General features: G+C 40.5%; 2 protein-coding genes across 2 annotated transcripts; one reads left to right on the forward strand and one right to left on the reverse strand.

Moving 5' to 3' along the window:
• Positions 1-321: 321 nt before the first annotated feature.
• Positions 322-7671, forward strand: LOC136441182 (uncharacterized). Its single transcript, XM_066437320.1, has 8 exons — positions 322-423; positions 658-801; positions 3467-3541; positions 4391-4532; positions 4920-5068; positions 5623-5727; positions 6008-6142; positions 7138-7671. Exons 1-8 carry the CDS (start codon positions 331-333, stop codon positions 7219-7221), a joined length of 927 nt encoding a protein of 308 aa, XP_066293417.1. The 5' UTR covers positions 322-330; the 3' UTR covers positions 7222-7671.
• Positions 7672-8099: 428 nt separating this feature from the next.
• Positions 8100-15208, reverse strand: LOC136441180 (lens fiber major intrinsic protein-like). Its single transcript, XM_066437306.1, has 6 exons — positions 14599-15208; positions 12532-12604; positions 11288-11464; positions 10127-10228; positions 9610-9721; positions 8100-9283 (listed from the first exon to the last, which is right to left on the reverse strand). The coding sequence occupies exons 1-6, from the start codon at positions 14988-14990 to the stop codon at positions 9003-9005; spliced, it is 1137 nt and encodes a 378-aa protein (XP_066293403.1). The 5' UTR covers positions 14991-15208; the 3' UTR covers positions 8100-9002.
• Positions 15209-20895: the final 5687 nt, after the last annotated feature.

Genomic DNA, 20895 nt, shown 5'->3' on the forward strand with positions numbered 1-20895 from the left:
TGACCGTTACGTCATCGGACATTGGTAAACTGTTTCCAACACAGTGCACGTTCAAGACATGAGCAAACCACCGCTTTGTTTGTCTGTTTGTTTGTTTGTTTGTTTATTATGATCTCCACAAGTGTTCAATTCTAGCACATTTCACACTCGCCCTCGAACACATTTAATACATTGAACACAATAAAACCCCAAAAGAAAACCGAAAGACGAAAATGTAGTTTTTTTCATCACTATATTATTCCTTATCTGTTAGCCTTCTGGATCAGTAACTAAATATACTTTGTCTATTCGATTTCGAATTCCTTCATTCCCCAGTCAAATTCTGCTTCGATGGCGTCTTCGGACTGTGGGAAAGTGTTCGAGGTGTGTCTCTACCTACCGAAGTCTCACCAGACCAACCCGCCTCGCCCGAAGGACGACAAGGTAGATTGTAACTCATTACTACATCTTGCAACACAAGTTTTTGTCCTGTGGCGTATTCTACCGTATGTTTCTGGACGTTTCACTATAGACAGAATTGTTAATGCTTGAGGCAATAAAATGATCACCATGGCCCGGCATGGGACCACGAACAAATACCTCTGTAGCCAAGTGGTCTTTATGCAGAGATGGCCATGTGTGCTTGCTGTACATCAATCAGTGCCATTGCAATTTCAGGTGACATTCAGGCGACCGCTGCGGGGTTATAGCTACAGCATGCCTTTCGGAAAAGTGAACGAACTCATGGAATTTCAGCGCAACCTGAGTGACTTCGTCGAACGGCTTGAACTATTTAGACAGTATGGGGTTCACTTTGACAAGGTGCGTTAATACTTCTTCATAAACTAAGTAGTCAATGCTGTATTTCCTTCATGTCTCTGTGCATGTTTGAGCGTGTTTGTTTGATTGATTGATTGTTTGTTTGTTTGTTTGTTTGTTTGTTTGGGTTGGAGTGTGTCCCTGTTTATTTGAATGTCAACAGGGCGACAGAAAGTAAGTGGTTAGGTGGTTGGGTGTACAGGAAGATGTCCACAAAGTTTAGACTAACCAAAGTATAAGGAAGTACAGGTCAGAGGTGGTAGAACACCTTAACTGCGTACTGCCACTAGTGCCGTAGTGCCGACCGGACAACAAAACCCAACACAATAAAAGTGTTACATTTCACAACACTACAATCGATCACGCTGGATATCAGATATATATTTCATTTTTAGCGTGGCGCAGCCACACGGCAAAGTTGAGTAAATCATGAGTAGGGCCGGCACTTACCTGTTGTCCGTACAATACTAGCAGTACTCGCTGCATTTTTGTAATTTTTGTACGGATAGATATGACTGGGAAATGTCGGCAGTAGCTGCCGATCACACGACATTGAATGTACGTAATCGTCTATAAGAACGCAACAAGGAACAAATAAACCGTGTAAGCTTTGAATTATTGTATCCTGGACGTTGGACATTCTATCAAGTCTTTACTGTAAATCTAAGTTCAACAGAAGAAGACATTTGAGAGGTTAGGTGAACGAACTGACTCAATTTTGCAAGTCACGCTACGGAAAGTTTTTGGGGAGGGGGGTAACATAACCGCGTTCGAAATTTCAAACGTCCCTTCCCACAGCGCAAATATAGCCACACAGAGCTACATAATGAGTTGCTTATAATTTTGCTTGGTCCAACATACCGCAAACATTCAGTTGTGATGTCCGTAACAAAATACACTCAACACTGACAAGGTCCGGGAAAGGGACAAACATCTATGTCGAGCTGACATCTATGAGTCGGCGACATGTAACGTTACATGATAAGGAACAGTGACGTCGTGTAACGTTATAGATCTATGGTGTCCTGTTCATTTAGTATTTCCTCGTGATTCTGAATGTAACGGGCCACGTGTAGCAGTGTATGTTGGCAAGGAGGTTTGGTTTTAATCCCCTTGATGATATGCAGATGAGTAACACTGAGTGCACAAGTATTGCATAATTTGCATTGGTTAGCACACTTAAAAGCAAAAGTCACCATGTCTTTTTTGTCTTTCCAAAATTTACTTGCTTTTAGCACTCTTTGCTTCAAGTCTACACAGAAGTGGTGGGTTTCAGTAATGTTATATGTGTATAATCTCACTGCTGTAGTCTATGTACATGTAGTTATGAAAATTACAGCTTCTGATGATAACAAATGGCCGTTACAGACGATATTTCAGAATAGTTATAAATCCCCCGTTAACCCCGGTTGTAGTCTTGAAGTTAACAGTTTACAAAGACTCTGTTTGTTATAGATAGAGTCAGGAACCACACATGAGCAATATCAATTAGTATTACCTCAATCACCGAACATATACGCAATCCAACAGTCAGCTACAGTCAGGGTTTTCGCCGATAGCGCCCCTCCCCGTTCACAGTCAGGTTGTTCGACGGCACTGAAAATCCCGTACGTTTCCGAAATCGCCCTACTAGTACTTTGAATGAAACAGATCGGTAATGACGTTTCTGTTTTCTTTCGACATCTTGCCGAGACTGATAGTTGAGATGCCGTGGGGTTTTCCTCCAGCATGGGGTACATTGCCGCCCTACGAAGTTGCCCTCAGCTGTTGCAGGAACGTGCACTGTGACCCTTGCACCCTCACCCCCAGCCCAACTGATATGTAAACATACAAGTCACAACGTTTTCATAGCTAGACCTATGTCATAATGATGTTCCCCATCAAATTTACTTTCCTTATTTGCTTACGTTCACAGCTAATGTTATAATGCCAAAACATGTGGTGCTTTCGTTCATAAACTGGCTTACGAAACAAGCGGAGGAACTTACCGAGTCGATGCGCCAGTTACCATCAGCCCGTTTGCGGTCTCCGTGCCGGTGCGCCGCTGACTTTTTGACATGTTTTTCAAGCGTTATCCCATCTCAGACGAAAGATTGCGGTGAAAGCGGCATTCCGATCTTTCTCAGAAAAGAAGGGGTCTGATCCCATGACATGACGATGTTATTTATGCAGTAAAACTACTCCATATGCATTTAGACTGCTGGTGCACGTACACGGATAGGACAGCTTGTATGGAACGGGGAAACGACTCCCTTTATTCATAATGCCATCATGATATAGCCCCTTGAAGTGTAGGATATGCAATTCATAGCATTTCAGAAGTTAGACAACGGACTTGCGGGAGCGCCTTTTCCGTGCGTCCGTCTCTCACGGCGTCCAGAGCACAACTGGGCGAACCCGGAAGCGGCGCGCTCTTTTACGCGGTGCCATGTTCCATAGAGTATTAGGGCGTTATATAGAACAGTTCTCCGTTTAATCAAACTTGTTGAAGACACATTTACATTCATCAAGATAGAGCTTCCATAGAAAGACATCAGGCACTAAGCATAGAATGATAATAAGTGATTACACGCTGCAATAGCAAGGTCAGAAAATGTCATTAACATCTCTAAACCAGGTCAAAAGTTCCCAAAATAAGATTATGAAAAGTAGGTATTCCGTTATTCAGAATCGAATGGTGACCCTTAACTTCGACAGTGAAGAGAGTGACCACCAGTACAACGAGCTGATTTTCTTCAAAACGGTACGTGTAAATTTCCTAGAAATCCGTTTTTGGTGTTTGATTGGGATAACTAAAGTAAAGAGATCCTCAAGATATGTCTCTTTTGCTTGAATTACCTAGATGTGATATTTTGCCCTATTACTAAATCACACATAAACGGTGTCACAAGCGACAATAAGAAGAATGATAGTGTTCTGTGAACAATTTTCATTTTTGTTTGATAGGAGTAACCTAACATCGTAAGTAAAGCATTGGGGTATGGCTGCCAAGGCCTTTATTCCACTAGATGGCCATCGCGACCTCGCTGTGACCAGAATAGTTTTATGTAACCCTTGAGTTTGTAATTGGAATATCATGCAAAATACTAAACTATGATTGAAAAAAAAGCACAAAGCGTAGAGAAGTTATTTATCTGTGAAACTCTTTCAGCGCTCTGCCATATCTCGCGGTCCCATCGAGGTCACAGAGCTAGTGCAATGGTGGTGTTAATGATTACTGTAAATACAGAAATGTTCGTGGGGATTTGATTTCTCGGTAGGGAGAAAATGGAGTGTTCGCGGTGGTTTTGAGTTCGCGTTTAAACATGTAGTAGAGCTTTAGTCACACAATGGAACGGCTCCTCGCTGTGGTTTTAATTTCGCGGTAAAGAGTTAAACGCGAAAACCACGAACATAAAACCACCGCGAACATTTCTGCATTTACAGTATAACATAAGCAGAATGGTATCTTAATATCATCATTGACTTGGCTTCGCTAGCGACGATTTCAGGGGAGTCCACTTCTGGTACATGCCCTCTGGTGGCTGCTTCATAAAGGACCACTTGTTTTGCACTCATATTTACGACTTCTAAGTGAGAGTTATCATTACAGGATGACAAACACGGCAAACGTAATGCTGAAGAGAGGAAGCCCGAAGACGACTACCCTCCAAAGACTTGTAAGGATTCCAACTGTCTCCCGTTTAAAACAACACAGGACCATGGCAAGTACCTCGAAGGCGAGCTTGCTGCAGGTAGGACATTTATTTGATACTTTAACCTCCATAGCAGGCCCTGTGGGCCTTGGGCGGGGGGCGGGGGGGCTTGGCGGATTGTATAAACTTTTGCTGATGACTTCTTTTTGTTCTTTTTGTACTGGTTGGTTTGTGCAGCCAGCCCGTAACTATTTGGCCCGTGTGATAATTGGGGTTTGGACAAAATCAACTCCCTTTTCTTCGAATACGTTGCTGGGAAAAAAAACGCTCATCATAAAGGTACTTTACTATGTCTACAAAAAACACTGATATCGCTAAACGTTTACTAACTTTTTTCCTAAGGCTATCCTATTAGAGTCAGAGTCACTGACAAAAATTCGTGGATGCTACAATATTTCTCTCTTCTTCCCCCACACGACTGAAAAGCCACCTGGGTATGCGCCAGATCCGAAAGGTGTCCAGGACAGGTCATATCACCGTTCCGGAGGAACATGTATCACCTGATGAAGTACTTCCAGGGAGAGAATGAAAAAGGAACACATTTGGGTGACATGGGGACACCTGTATTTGGTTACGTGAGTGCAGCATATTTCTTTTTGTTTTCCTTATTTGCCTTCCTGCATAAATGCTATGGTCATCCTGGGACTGGTCCCTTACCTTGCTCTTTCAGAGTACTTTTTGTTCATTTTTCTTATTTTAGTGTATACTATTTAGTAGATTGAAGTACATTCGATGATCTCAATAAGTATGTTGTGTCTATTTGTTACAATGTGTATGCGTGTTGTGAACGTTTGCTGTGCCTGCGTTCTGTGTGTGGCTTTGCGTGAGGCGTTTGCACGGTGTGTGTTTACTGAATGTAATGCGTTTAATGTGGTGTGTGTATGTGTGTGTGTGTGCATGTTTGTGTGTGAGTGTGTGCCTGTGCGTGTGTGTGTGTGTGTGTGTGTGTGTCTGTGTGTGTGTGTGTGTGTGTGTGTGTGTGTGTGTGTGTGTGCGTGTGTGCGTGCGTGTGTGTGTGTTTGTGTGTGCGTGTGCGAGAGACGTGTTGGGTTACTCTTAGTGCATTCCTATGAATGCATTCATTATTACAGCGAATTAAAGTTCCCGAATTTCTGTCTTTGCTTTGAAGTTTAGAGGCAGTGACGAAACAAGTGAAGACCCCTGCTCCACGGAGCGCTCTTGCGTACCATTCTTTGGAAATGGTACTGGCATCCCAAAGCCTACAAATGATAATGTACGTATTTCCTTTTATTTCTCAAACTAAATGTTAAGTTTACTGTATGACTGAGTGGTGAATAAAAGCCAATAGTAAATCTCTTGCAAAATAGCCTATGCTACGCTCGTCAGCCAACATAGCTTGATAGTTCTATTTCAAAATTGTTAAAATAGAACTTGGACTAGGTAAAGTTAATAACTAAAAGTTGTGATAGTTATTGCTCAATTTGTATAGATCTGGCTAGATAAATGCTTATCATGCAGTATTGAGTTTAAAAATATACTATTATTGTTTTCAGATATTTTCGTACACAGTTAGTAATTCTTCAACCTATCTGTATTATGCGAAACTTGTCCGAGGGCTGCCCAGGGGTGTCGATGCACATCTGCAACTGGCTGAACATCTTGACGAGAGTGGTGAACCGTATTACAAGGTACATGTACCCGCTACATAATAAAGAAAGATCGGAGTAGTACATTCAAGCCTCTAAGGCCTAGGTACAGATCAAGAAACAAATAACTAAACAACCATATAGCAAACATTTATACAGTAAAGTATAAACAACAATTGATACACGACTGAATTGATAAACTTGAATGGGTCACCAGGCTATCTGAAAATGTAATAAATGAATGAATAAGACTTAAACATATAGTAGATAAGCGTGTTACGCTAAGCTAGCCGAGTAAAGTAAACGTCTTCTCTTTTCTTTGTACATGACATTGTGTAGATGAGGGAACAGATAACTAGATAATATCTCTTATACAGCTAAACGCATCAAAACTATGAATTCATCTGTTGCATTGAGATATTCAATGTATGAAGAATTTCCTTCGATACAGCTAAAAAGGACAATTCTATCCTTATGATTCAGTTGATAATAACGGCTCACTTAGATATAGATTTAGAACGCATCACACACACGAGACAACTTACGTCATCAATATAGCAGTAACCGACTAGCGAACGGTGGAGGGTCGTCCATAATCTCCCCCTTCCAACTTTGAAATGAACAACATGATGAAAATAGGATATAGGAAATTCTTTTCACACAACCAGGTAATCTCACATGCTAACGTTTCTGTGTCTGTCGGACACCTTCTTCAGAGCTTCTGACTGGAGTCCTGCTTCTCACCGCTATAAGTAGCCGATGTAGGTGGCACTTTTGCGGCGAGAACGTAATCCCAAACGTGGCTGAGCTTGTCAGAAGCTCTGAAGAAGGTGTCTGACAGACACCGAAACGTCAGCAGGTGATATTACCTGGTTGTGTCAAAAGAAACTCAAAATATCCCAAGATTATTACTATCATGATATTCATATAATCATTATCATCATCATCATCATCATTACAGATAAGATCAATAGCTATGTATCATTATGGATAATACGATCGTTCTCATCATCGTATTTTTTGGTTTCTGTCCACAGAACGTTTTCGCTTATTTCTCCTATGACACCATGGGGACTCCGAACGGAGATCGTACCACTTACGTTTCCTTTCGGAAAACCTGAGCTGCAAGGCGTGTGGGATCCGGATTAGTTTTAGGTTGCTATTTCACAAAAGTATTTCATAATTGTAGTTTTTTTTAAGTTTGTTATTTCCAATAATTCAGCACACTATTTGAGAAGAATGTTTTGTTTACTTAATCTCAGTATCTTTACCATGATTACTGGACAAGACGGAGCCGTAGAAATCATAAGGTCTATGATGTCATTAAGTCCATATATAATCAATTGTTTTAGATTTATTTACTCACATTACTTTTAGCAATATAGTTACATTAGTATACCATCATTAATTGTTATCATAGGATTTATAGGACGATTTATGTTTCCCAAACATTTCCTGGGTTTGGAAGCTGAACCACGTTCGCTCTTGTGTAATTTTAATTGAACTTTTGTTATATTTGAGGTCACGCCGTTTTGTCTGACAAATAAATACATGGCGATTTCTTCACAGTGTATCTATGCTGACATCATGTTGATGATATGAATTCTGCTACGTGGAGCTTCGAGGTCCGGTCGCATATATAATGCCAAGCGGAAATGGATTTTTGGGGGGCGGGACCACTAGTGGTGAGCCCCTACCTGACCCCGAAGTCACAAATTTGTCCGGTGGACTGCCGGATGGTTTTAAATTTGTGTTGCTCTTTTACAAATGTCTTGAAGGACTACCCGACATTTATCTGTGCCATTGATTATTCTACGTCACTTCCTGTTCATACATTAATCTGGAGACGTCACATCCGTTCGACGTCATTTTTGGTTCTTTCTCTTTAACAACAAAAATCGACAATGAAAAAGATTCTTAAAGAAAGAACACCAAATCCGAAAGTGTGTGTTTTAACATGTACTAAACAGGACTTTATTAGACATAGACAAGCAAAGAATAAGTACAAAATCAAAACAAGTTTCTTGAGGACATCTAAACAGTAAAGTTGTTAAAAGGTTTCAACCTCTTAACAATAAAATATCATATTACGATTAACGGTTATGAAAACTGCGATGTTTTAATGAACATCAATCATACTACAGACCATGAAAACGTTGATAAGTCTTGGAATGTAGGACGTTGACATAAGGTAAGGACTATATAAAGGTTTCTTTCTAAGATGTAAGACACATTTCCCTTAAAACTCAACATTCGCCAAAAGTTTTGTTTTTCTTTCAAACCTTCAACTAAAAGGAAACATTACCGTTAGTCCCACATATCACCCTTATCGTCATATAACATACAGCAAATATAATGATAAAAGCACGGGTTTCAATGCGTTATAGTACTTTGGAACTTAAATATTAATAATTCAAAAACTACATTCGCCATCTAAAATATTACTAGCATTTATTTTCTTAAAAGTCAGATTATGAAAAGCAATAATATCTCAGCCTTTGCGCACCAATAACGCTATGTTAATACGGCATGAACGTAACATTAAATGTCAAAATTAATCCTTTTTTTGCTTTTTATCTAAACATTTCTTGGATTTCTAGCCGTTCTTTTTCCTTCTAAAAAACAGCAAGTTTCAAAATACTTAGTATAAAAAACCTAATTGATTCAGATTTAATCTTCATGAGCCTTTTTATTTTGTTTCCCCTCCCTGATATACGTTTCTGATGCCAGAGTGATTTTGGCAATGCAATATAAGAATGCTGAAGAGACTTTCAAAATCATACAAACACCTTTTCTTCGTGGCATTATCTGTGAAATGGGTGGAGATATACATGTAGCTGGTGTCACGAATGATACAAAGCTTGACTAGATTTTTGACCGTAAACGAACGCCCTCTGGCGGTTTACATTGGAGCTGGCCCGTTTAACTGGCGAAGCGGGTAAGCCGGTTCAGCACGAGGGTACATAGGGTAGGCTGGCTCAGGCAGATTACGGGCGGGCTCCTGGCGCAAGGTATAGGGCGCGTCGTTGGAGCGGACGTAGTAGGGCTTGCGGTAGACTGGGGTGGGCTTGATCGACCCGCGCGGAGCATCAACGATGTAGCGGTCTTCAATAATCGGTTCGGTGTCGGCCATCATGTACATCCCACGGTACTTATGGGCCAGGTACTTCAAGATGTCGATAACTAAATACAAACAAGGAGAAAACAGTTCATTAGCATCATAAAAAAACATTTTGCAACAATTTTACAGTCTTTGCTGGTTTATCGATAAATGCTATGGTATATTTATTGTGTGTTATCTTCTTTATAACTGGGTGTATTGTGCAAAATATTTGTATATGGCAGCCCATGTTCGTTTGATAAAAAAATGGATCAAGGACTGCGCTACGTAGGAGCAAATTCCAATTTAAAAGTTCATTTCTTGCTTATGCGTAGGTCAAAACACGTGTGTAACCGCGAGGCTAGGCATTTGTCAAGCAACAATTTAGATTATCCGAATTTTGTCTTACCGTCTTGGTCAACGATATCCAGGTCGTCAGCGATGTAGCGCAGGGGGTTGAAGATGAACTCGTACAGCAGCGCGGCCACGCCTCCTCCCAGGATCGGCCCCACCCAGTACACCTGTGGATAACATGGACACAGTTTTTAACCGTGCAAGAACGCCCTCTAGCGGTTTGTAACAGAACATCGTGTGTCTACAAGGGGAGCGAAATGTTGGGCTCAAGAGGCACTACATTGTACTGATGAAGATAAATGTAATGCCGTTGGCTGTGTGAATTCTAGTCGTGGCCAAAAATAAGGCAGATATTTGTGGCTAAACAAACAAAGCGCTGTTCAAATGAAGCAGATTTCCTGTTTCTGTTTTGCTGGGTTTGCGTCATCACAAACGGCCCTCCTAGCGACAATTGTACATCCCTGCATAGTTATAGCTATAGTAAGTATGGACGCATGTATTGGTGTGCATTTCTCTATTGTGACATTCAACAAAAGATAAGAACGTGGTGTAAAAATGTCGTTACAACTTACCCAATGGTCCGTCCAGCGGTTTGTGAAGATGGCGTTTTGGTCCACAATGACGGCAGGGCCAAGGGAACGAGCGGGGTTCAGACTGGCGCCTGAGTGGAAAAGCTGGAAACAGAAAAAAAAGTTGTTTAGTATTGTTTCTTCAAACATATGAGATTTCTGGCACGATATCAACCCTCTCCACGATGCCTTATCCCACGAAAAGCCACATAGGCTTCTGCTCCCCCCCTGCCTGTTTTTATTTGCCCTGTTTATCTATGGTTTTATAATTGTATACATGCATGCAAACAATAAGCAATAAACAATAATCCTGTGAACAGTAGAGAAGTGGAAGCCAAGTGGCTTCTTCAGTGTGCTGAATGTTGTAGATCTATGCCATGATCTGAGTGCATTTTTCTTGTCACGTCATGATTAGCATGCAATATGATGCTGTTACAATGTTTTTCGAATCTCACGAATACAACTTTGCATTATGTAGATGTGTCACCTTGAATCGACCTTGTCTGCTTACCTAAATTCTTGTCATAACCTTTGTCCCCAAACGTTTAAACAAAATATGTCGAGTATGTGTCGAACCCTCTGTTTAACATGGCGGGAGGATCTGGTTCGACAAGTCTTTGACCTCAACGGATCACAGCCTCCAGGGCACGAAGACAGAGGCCTTTGTTGTTGCCAACTCATAACGTGGACAGCTTTAATCAAGCTTTTGGAGTTTGGTATCTTGCTGTTTTTAGTCACTATTTGTTTACTGCAGTGGGCAAGTTGCACATGTTTTATCATCGACAATATAATATGATTCTGTATTGAGTTCTTCGTTGGCACAAGAATTATTGAACAAATTAGACATCAATAACAAAGGAGATCGTGTTGAATTTTGAAATGTATTTGATGATGTATACTGACAAAAACCGCCCGATTTTTAAGGACCGGTCTTACCCAGTACAAATGTGTACACCTCTGGATTGTATGGACACTGTGTTCAAGAATCGTACATGGGCGCACTTTGGTGATCCAAAACTAAACAGCAAGTCGTCTAAAATAAGGACAGTTCCCGACTTCCCCCGGCGATGAAGCAGTGGAAGTGTACTTTACTTACCGTACGGTACTTTGTGGGTTTAAAACTAAACAACAAGTCGTCTGAAACGAGAACAGTTCTCGACTTACCCCGGCGAATGAGGCGATGATGATCGGCAGTCCGATGGAGAACGAGGCGCTCCCGAGCACCTTACGATGAGGGTCGACAGTGGCGAAGATGGTGAAGACGAGGATGAAGGTGAACATGATCTCAACTCCCAGCGCTTGCGCAGACGATACGTTCGCATTTGTCAGGAACCCTGTTTCCTAGATGGGTGATAAATAACATAAAACATAAATTTGATTTAGGACTCAGCAAGCTAAAGGCCGTCACTGAAAGACCTAACATAGTCTCAGTAACTGAGTAGTGACCTCTGACCTCCTAACTGTTGACCTTGGTTTGGATTATGATTTTGAGTTATCTGTCTTTCATGTTTCAGTTGTACCCATATGTTCCGACGTGTATGTCTACTCTTCTCTATGTAAGTTGTTTTTTTTTTTTTCCATGTATGTATATGTGAAACTGGGCCCTATCGAAAACCAGTGTATTGGCACTGAATAGGCTACCCAGGTGTTTCAAAATAAACAAACAAACAAACAAACTGTGCCGCAATCAAGTTAGATACGCGATGTAGCCTGGTATTCAAACCTACCATAGCTGCCGAGTCTTCTATTTTGTCCACATTTGCAAAAGGGAACCTAAGCGGCTCTGCAGCTATAGTGGGTTTGGATACCAGGCTATAAATTAGGCGGCCTAAAAATGTCTGTTAATTTGTTTTTTCGAGGTCGACCCTATCCCAAACCCAACCCCATTTTCCCTGACCCCTTTTCACACCCCCTCCTCCCACATACACATATATAGTAGGGCATACCAGACTACTTGGGTTACTGAAAAAAAGGAGAGATTGGCTAAACCGGATGATAATCTACCAGTAGACAGCCAGACTATCAATTTGGCAACCCTTAGAAAAAGTAAAGATTGAGTTGACTGAATAATTAGCCTAATTAGAACGCGTACCATACAGTTACACAAAAGCAAATCTTTCTGACATATACTTCATCTTACAAATTGCCCCCCCTCCACACACACAGACACACATGTACACAATGCATATCATATTTACATTGGCAATATATACGGTATGCATATCATAAAAGTTATAAAGAACCTTAAACAATGCAAAATACAACACTATATTTCCCGCCACTTGCGCTCTACAAATAATGTTACATCGTTGCCTTTTATTTGCATTCCATTCAAACATTGAAGATAGCAGTGTCCCTGTGCAAACTCTGCATCTAATAAAAGGCAAAGACCTGATTGCACTACTTACAGCCATTCCTGGTGTGGTTATTCCGATGTAGTTCCTCAGTGAATTCCTGGCTACGCTGTGGTTCGGGGACAACCTTTAGGAAAGACAAAAGTCGTTTTCTTAGACGCTTGCAGCTATCAATAATTTCTATATAATATAAAGATTTGGCATGACATTTTTAAAACAACTAGCTGAATATATACATGCATATAATGATATACATCTGATGTCAAGAGATTAGCAAATTTACACCTACTAGTATTTCATTTGTAGACTTTATTTGTTTTATTACGCCTTCTTTAAGGTGAACAACAGTATGCATAAAAATCATACTTTACAGATTTAACTTTTCTAGTTTATTGTGAATGGTGATTGAGTTTTTATTTTCTATCACGCATTGACAATACATCATATTTTGTTATGAATTGTTCTGATGTCAATCCTCGATATCCTATATTTCCGACACCCTCAGCTGCAATCGGTTATGTTTCAAACATGAACCAGTCTACTGTAAGTACATGTAGTGTAAGTTTAGTAAACCAATTTGTTCTAGTCGGTGATTTAACAGCGTGTTATACTCTCGAAAATTCCAAAGTGAACACCATTCCGTTTATTAAAAAAAAAAAACGGTTTCAACGTGATAAAAGTTGTCTGAATCTATAGGAATACAAAGAAAAGAGTTATATTATTTAACAGTATGGCGTTGACACCAAATACAGGGCAGTCTGTAGTGCATGCCAGATCATTACTTAGTTATTTACCTTGCCTCGGGGCACAAGGACCTTGGGTCTTGTCATCGCACATAGTGACACCGTAATATTCACAAATATTAGCTTTTACAAATTCTGCTTTGAGGATAGAATAGTCTAAGGGTAGTCATTTGTAACGTACGTTCATTATCACCTCGTATGCCGTATGTCGAAAGATTGTACTAAAAACATGACCTTTAAAACGAATTTGGTAGAGCTGATGTGAGTCAAAGGTCAGGTGATCTCGGCATTCAATTACATTTCTTTCAATAGCAGTTTACAAACTTAAGTATTTTCAAAATTATAATATTCTTAACTTTCTGTAAATTCTTTGATTGCGTTGAACATTCTCTTTGAATCTAAAAGATCCAGAAACAACAGGGAACACATGATTCATGTAAATGTGACAAGCGAAGTCTCTGAGTTCTTTTGTCCTAATCCACACGCTAGATGATTCACTGTGACATGAAGGTACACCCGCATTCTCCAATGTATACCTATGAAATCCCATAATGGCGGACGTGAGATCTGCTGTACCTTTTTCATGAGCTGTTCTGCCATCATTATCTTCATAACAACGTAATCATCTGACATCCTTTCAGAGTTCGAGTCACAGGCAACGTAAGGAAATGCTGACAAAATCACAAAGGATTTTTAATTTACTGTACCAGAAAGATACACATTTCTTTTTGACCAAGTACGATAAAGTAATGTTTTTTTTCCAAAGATTTTACTATACAAAATTTATTTTATTTGCCTTTAAATATGTAAGCCTAGATTACTGACCACTTTTGAAGTTTTCGTGTTCGTAGAATTCAACTTTTGTGTTTCAACAATTTAAGTCAGAGGTTAAAGAATTCTGGTTAGGAAGCTTCAGTTAATGCAAGGCCATGAATAGAGCATATGGTTCCTCTTTTTTTACGCCATTGTTACTGATGATTGTAAAAAGTGTAAGGAATGTTGGGTGTGGTTGATACCAAAGACACCCACACTAGACCCACCTTGGACATTCCTGTACAGTATTCATTGTGATCAGTTTACCGCGTTTTTGGAAAATGTTGTTACTAAGCAGAATTTCCCCTTGCGACAGCTGTCACGTTGCCAATGTTTTGAATCTGATGTGAAAACATAAAGAATACCCTAGGGGCCGCCATTTTGTTTACAGTTGTCCAAAACTCTTATCAGCACTTCTGTCAAGCGCTCCCTCATAAAAACGTGCGACGCTTTTGAGATATCTGAGGCTCGCACGTAGAAATGGTTACAAACTTAAATTGTCTTTAGAATGTACAAACAACCGTTCCTGCCGTATTTATTAATAAGGAGTCTGTTGTTCACTTACCCGTACATGATGGCCGCCCCGGCGATCCCGCCGACCACCTGCGCGCACAGGTACAGGAACGCGCGGAGAATGGTGATCTTCTGTCCGATGACCATGCCGATGGTCACCGCCGGGTTGAAGTGCCCGCCGCTGTTGAGTCCGAACATCTGGACCATGGTGGCGTAGGCCAGCCCAGAGGCCAGGCCGATGATGATGGGGCTCATCTGATCGTGTGGGAAGTCGGTCGGGGTGCTGGTGTAACTTGTCACTCCGTTGTAGATCGCCACGACGACATGGGCCCCGCACACCACGAAGACGTACAGCATCGTGCCCAGAAACTCCGCAAAGATGGCCCTCCAAAAGTCCAGGTCCATCTTTTCGTACAGCAGGTTTCTTCCCCCGTACCTGGCCATGGTTGATCCGCGTTTGTCACTCTCAGTAACGCGACAAAATGTCCACCGAAACGGCCTTCTCAAAGAGCTGCAATGCCTTGCAGAGGTGGCTTGTGTCTTATAATGAGCCTTTGTCTGGAGGGTGCGCCCTTGTCAAACCGGTTTGGTAAGTGTCCCTTCAGGCCTCCTGGCGCAGTCGCATGTACCCACCGTAAGGCGTAACTGCAGTTGAACACTGTTATTCTCCTTAGTCATACATAAAGACAACGTTTCATCCTATGTTGTTGCGTAATCCCAAATCAACGTGTCACCTTTGAAGTTGCACATTTAAACCAAGACCATCCAGAACACAAAAGCCGGTCTGTATAACTCTGAACACGGACGATCCAAGATGTCTATGATTCAGGGAAACGTAAACATTACAAATCCTCCACACAAAAACCTACATAGCTGCTTTGCACGCTGGAAATAAATAAAAGGAATACTCTCTTGCCTAAAAGCTCATTAAAGATTCACCGTTTCAGGGTCGAACAGGGCGGTGGCAAGGACACATTTGAACTATAACCTCCTTGAGAGGACCAACTGCTTCTCAAGTCACCGATATAACATGTCTACAGACGCGTCATATAGGAACTCATACGGATCATTATGAACAGAATGATATGGATACCTTGAATGTGATTCATTGATTATTCACAATATGGAATCTAGCGAAATTCCCACTAGGAAAGAATGCAATGTCTACTATTCATAATTCTCGATGGACAACGACCTGTTCCTCATAAATTTTTAAAACAACAGCGAACAATTGAATGGCTTTTATTTCTTCATAAATAATTCAATGCTATTTATCTCATATAGAAAGGTGACGCCTAGGTGTGTTCTGCCATTACGCGAAATGGATGATGGGATACCTCATCTAAGTAGTTCTCACCTACGTCATCATGACCTTTGACCAACCCCTGTGGGCATGTCTTAACGAACGCTGCCTTGTAAGGACCGAAGTGTCACCTTTTAATGACACCGACGATTATCTAACAATAGAAAACACGCCCTTTGAAGGACGAAATAGGGCTTACGTAGATCTTTTGATCTAGATTCTTTGTGTGGATCGGAATTTTAAGCATTCTACGCAGAACACAGTAAGATATAGATAAGGGGTAAACGCCAACTCTCCTCCACCGGGTACCATGATATAAAGGCCGTCAAATTAAGGGAAAACAGTTTAAATAGACCTACTAACACAACTTGGATACTTGGATACTTTATTTAATCCATTTGCTTACATACAGTACAAATGAACAAGTACGCAGCTAGTCTTCCTGGAGTATTACAAAACACATGTAAAACAAACGTACATATAACATTGCATAAATCACAACATCAATAATCTCCACGGTATGCAACCTTCGACACTTTTTGTTGTTTAATATGGCGGCCTTAGCTACACGTATAGGGTACCAGGCGAAATAAGTAGAGTTGACGTAAGATTAAGAAACACATGACGTTTGGATTATTTTACGCATCAAAATATTGATGTTAAACTATTTCAAACCTTGTCTCTTGTGATAGACATGTCATTCCTAGATTTTTTGCTGAAATTTAATGACTAAGAGACTTTATCAAAAATTACATCGGTGTATTGAAAGTTTCAAAAAATCCATCCATTGAGTACAGGTGAAAAAATATCATCAAATATCATTTACACAATCGTGTGTGTTCCTTTGAAAGCTTCGTAAAAATCGTCTCACGATCGCAAACTGAGAGCATTTTAGGGATAGCCATGCTAATCAAAAGATGTAAAAGATGTATTGGATTCTTGTCCTCCAATATTCTATGACCTCAAAATCGTGCGACGGATTTAAAGTGGCCGCGCCGATTCCTCACGAATGTTGCCTTAAAAGGACAAATGTGTCGCCAGATGGTGATAGTGGCGATTAACTAACAATAGACAACGCACCATTTCAAGGTCGAGGATAGCTCTTGCTTCTATTCTTTGTTTAGAATGGAATTTGAAGTATTCTACGCAATGCAGAGACTGAACACAGCTAGTTAATTTCACGGCAACATTTTTTAACTTAGTGCAAAAGCCTCCGATTTGGGACGGACTGACGCGGGCACATGTTGTGATGATAATAGTGGCTATCAGAGATATTTTTCTCGGTCTCTTTATCAAATTAGAGTAGATAAGGGTATACTAGTATATTAAGATACGAAATCATTACCAATTCTAAAAAAGGTGTATATCACTAGTATTACACATTTTACCTTCCTCATTTATTCTTTCATTCCTGAGTTATTCAATGTAACAAATTGAGTACAAGCTTAATCAAAATTGTAGAATTGTAGCTCATAAATAGATAACACTACGTCACAATAGATAACACTACGTCACAAATACCCGAGTGTGTAGTTGGCGGGAAAAAGTCATCAGACGACTACACTTTGCAATAAGTAAGTTAATTTATCATTATTGTTGAAAATTCCTATATCGTTTGTCCACTTAGATTCACTTTTGATATATCGTAATATCTACACAATTCAATATCTTTAGAAATACCGTGCAAGGAGTAACGATTACAGTGTGTTGGTCATACATCTATATCTAGTAGGTGTGTTCCGACATTCCGAACTGTGATTACATTTGAATAGAAAGGCGTGTACCCGGAGGCTAGGCGACCTGAACGTCCTTACCAGCTTCTGACGTCACACGTATCTCTGCACATGTCATTCTCTAATTGATTTTCAAGGAAAGAAGTGACAGGGATAGCATACAGATTACCCTTTGTTGTTCCCATCTTTGGCCGAGTCACCCTAATTTTTTTTTTTTTTTACAGATGAACAGCTTTTTTTCTGACATGAAAAAAGGTACCATTTGGTATGTAAATCAAACTCTAAATGGAAGTTGTTGATATTTTTCAATTGAGTAATTGCTGCAGGCAAAGTTCAAATTTCATTGAAATTGTGAAGCCCTGCTGGGAGAGTCCAGGTTACCAGGCTACGTCTCAATCGATGAAGCCCTTGTCACACACACAAAGCCGACCATGACCTCCCGACCCGCTTCAGACCAAGTAGTTTCGTCATCTGTTACTGGAAGTTGGTGGGCGAGGTTGTCTTTTGTAGCTAGTCTTTAAGTTTGAAAAAAAGTCGTCTAAACCAGCTGCTGACTATACATTTTGAAAAATCATACCAAAAAAGTTGTATTTTTCTTAGATACGATCACGAGAAAATCGGAGCTACTCAAGAATGAAATCCAGTCTACTCCCTACCCAGCGCCGACCTCGGGTGCGGAGAGTTCGGGAGCAGAGTCGTAACAAAGGTCCTGAATGTGTGCCAGGGACTTAAGGCGCTTGTACATGTGACGTCATGAACCAAAAGGTACGGTCGACCTTGTTGCGAGTCTTGTATGACAAACCACAGTAACACCGGGTCAACCCATTACTCACACCAGCCTGCACCCATTTGTGCATTTATGAATTGGGGAATCAAGGACTCGTAAGAACGTCAAGCAGTGCACAAACTGAAAGGTTTTTATGGATATTGCTTATGGGGGGGACCGGGTCGGACCCAACTCTTGTGCTGGGTTCGTAAAACGTGCTCGAGGAATGGATGACGTCCCATACCAAAGCTAGGTACATTTCACATGCGTGTAGTGGAGAAATCCGTGGAACGGGCCTTTCATAAGGACCCAGAACCTTTTGATTATATACCCAAGATATCAAACTTTATAGGAATTTGAAAATTGTGTCTTTATGTTTACCTAAGCTGCCAGATTTGATTATCAAAAAATCTCTGGCGGGTAGATTTCAAAATATAAAACATATGTAAGTAAACCCAGATGTTGAAAAGTCCCTTAAATTGAAATCTACACCGTTACTAAAAGTGACTTGAAGCTTGTGTTGCACACTCTGATCGCCTGCTGGGAACAGACTTGGAGTCTGTCCCTTTATTCACAATATATACCGGTAACTGGTTGGGTGGTGGCTTTTTCATTAGGCCACATATGATGAAACCTTAAATATTTTCCCCTCAAGCCCAGAAAAACAAACTGAAAAAATACCTCGATTTTCACGGAGGAAATATATGAAAAAAACCGCTGGAAATAGGACAGGATAAAACATCTCCCAGATGCTGATTCCAATATACCATGAAAGTAGTGTACTAAGTCAAGGTCTTACCCGTGCACACATCGACATGTGGTTACATTCTCAAGTAATTATGATAACAGAAGGTGGCAAATGGACGTGTACACTCGAACGTTATACTCAGCACAGCAATTTTGAAAAGATTGTTGCTGCATACAAGACCTATCGACCACAACTTTATATCTATATACATAACTAGAACATTTTGGTATCTTACTTTCCTTTAACACGTGCATGTGGCCCCGTAGACGAAAGACCTACAAAAAACAAACACATATTATTCTTCCAAAAATAAAGAATGATCGATAAAATATTGAACAAGTCGTGAGGAAGTTTATACATACAGAAGTTTTGACTACCGCAATGTCCTGTACATGTGGCAACCTCAAAGAGTTACAGCTGCTTGTCTATGGACCTCTTTATGAACCTAAAGCGACCAATCTTACTTCCAACCACTTCAAACCGTGAAATTTTGTTCCTTTGTATTCTTTAACGTTCAGCCTGTAAGTACACTGTTTATCATCTCACTTTTTCTTGTACTACTGTTACTGTTTTCAGTTTATTTTTTTTTTGTTATTGCAACTCGTCTTTCATAATCTTTGATACATGGTTGTCAATTGAACCAAAATATGTGGAAAGCTGGGGGTTTAAGCATTAATTTTTTTATAAACGGCGCTGCAAACGGCACGAACCTATGACGCAACATCCATGCATGACGGTAAACACGTAAAAGAGGTGACAAAATAAATATGAACATTCCAGAGAGTACAAGTACTCATCAACAAAGAAACATAAATATTGGGAGGGGGGCGGATGCACATTTGCGGCCTCTAAATTTTGATGAGGCATAATTCGAAGTTCCGTCATTACGCTGAACGGTCGGCTTCTAAACAAATTTATCAGTGACCACGCAGTTCAGTTTAACTCCGGCCTCGTCGGAGAAGTTCAGCATATTCTAAGTGTGACACAATTCCGATTTTGTTCGCTGCTGGGTCACTCAGTAATCACCGTCTGGAGAAAATGGCCCAAATAGCCACACGTACGCATTAGCTAATGATCAACCTTAAAGAAATATGGGTCTTGGTCTAAAAAAATCATTTGTCCTTTTTTCAGACATCATGAGAGTTCTATGCCTTGCCTGTTCTCTTATACTTTTAGTGGGAAGTTCAGGTGAGGGCATCTATTCTAAAATCCTTTTACCTTGCTTCCTTGAGAATTTTATTTACTAAGTAAAAACATGTACAGATGCTGATGGTAACATGTACTATTCTTTTGCATACTGGATAATATCATATTCATATCATGATCACGTCCTCCAAGTTTGACGTCAACTATCCCACAAGCTATGCTGCTTTATTTTGCGATGTAAGGGTGCATTTGCACAAATTTGCATGAAGTTTGCTAGAATCGTGATGCGTCACTTGGGCCATGAAACGTCATGCTAAAAATCATCGACAAATTAAGCTATCATTCTATTGAACTGGGCTAATTGTGTACGGGATGGACTACCACATGAGTGTTTTTCCTTTCTCCCCCTCGACTATACATGTAGCTACCATAACATCCGTCGTCTCTGGTTTAGGTGACTGCCCTTCTGGCTTTCAAGCAATGGGTGCCAAGTGCTACAAAGCGTTTGCCATCTCCATGAGCTACGATGCTGCAGAGGCATATTGTGCCAACCGTCTCGGACGGTTCGGAAGATTGGCCGTGGCAAAAGACAGGGCCACTAATAGTTTTCTTATCAACCTAAAAGATGCAGAAAACACCGGAAGGTTTTGGTT

The sequence above is a fragment of the Branchiostoma lanceolatum genome, chromosome 9, assembly GCF_035083965.1.
Source record: "Branchiostoma lanceolatum isolate klBraLanc5 chromosome 9, klBraLanc5.hap2, whole genome shotgun sequence".
Lineage (NCBI taxonomy): Eukaryota > Metazoa > Chordata > Leptocardii > Amphioxiformes > Branchiostomatidae > Branchiostoma > Branchiostoma lanceolatum.

Excerpts from the sequence above, each read along its gene's own strand:
- LOC136441182 (XM_066437320.1), top strand. The coding sequence starts at position 331 with ATGGCGTCTTCGGACTGTGGGAAAGTGTTCGAGGTGTGTCTCTACCTA. Across the intron at positions 5,069-5,622 it reads GGACACCTGTATTTGGTTAC|TTTAGAGGCAGTGACGAAAC; the intron begins GTGAGTGCAGCA and ends TTTGCTTTGAAG. Across the intron at positions 6,143-7,137 it reads GTGGTGAACCGTATTACAAG|AACGTTTTCGCTTATTTCTC; the intron begins GTACATGTACCC and ends TTCTGTCCACAG.
- LOC136441180 (XM_066437306.1), bottom strand. The coding sequence starts at position 14,990 with ATGGCCAGGTACGGGGGAAGAAACCTGCTGTACGAAAAGATGGACCTG. Across the intron at positions 12,605-14,598 it reads GGGGCGGCCATCATGTACGG|GTTGTCCCCGAACCACAGCG; the intron begins GTAAGTGAACAA and ends TCTTTCCTAAAG. Across the intron at positions 9,722-10,126 it reads ACCGCTGGACGGACCATTGG|GTGTACTGGGTGGGGCCGAT; the intron begins GTAAGTTGTAAC and ends TGTTATCCACAG.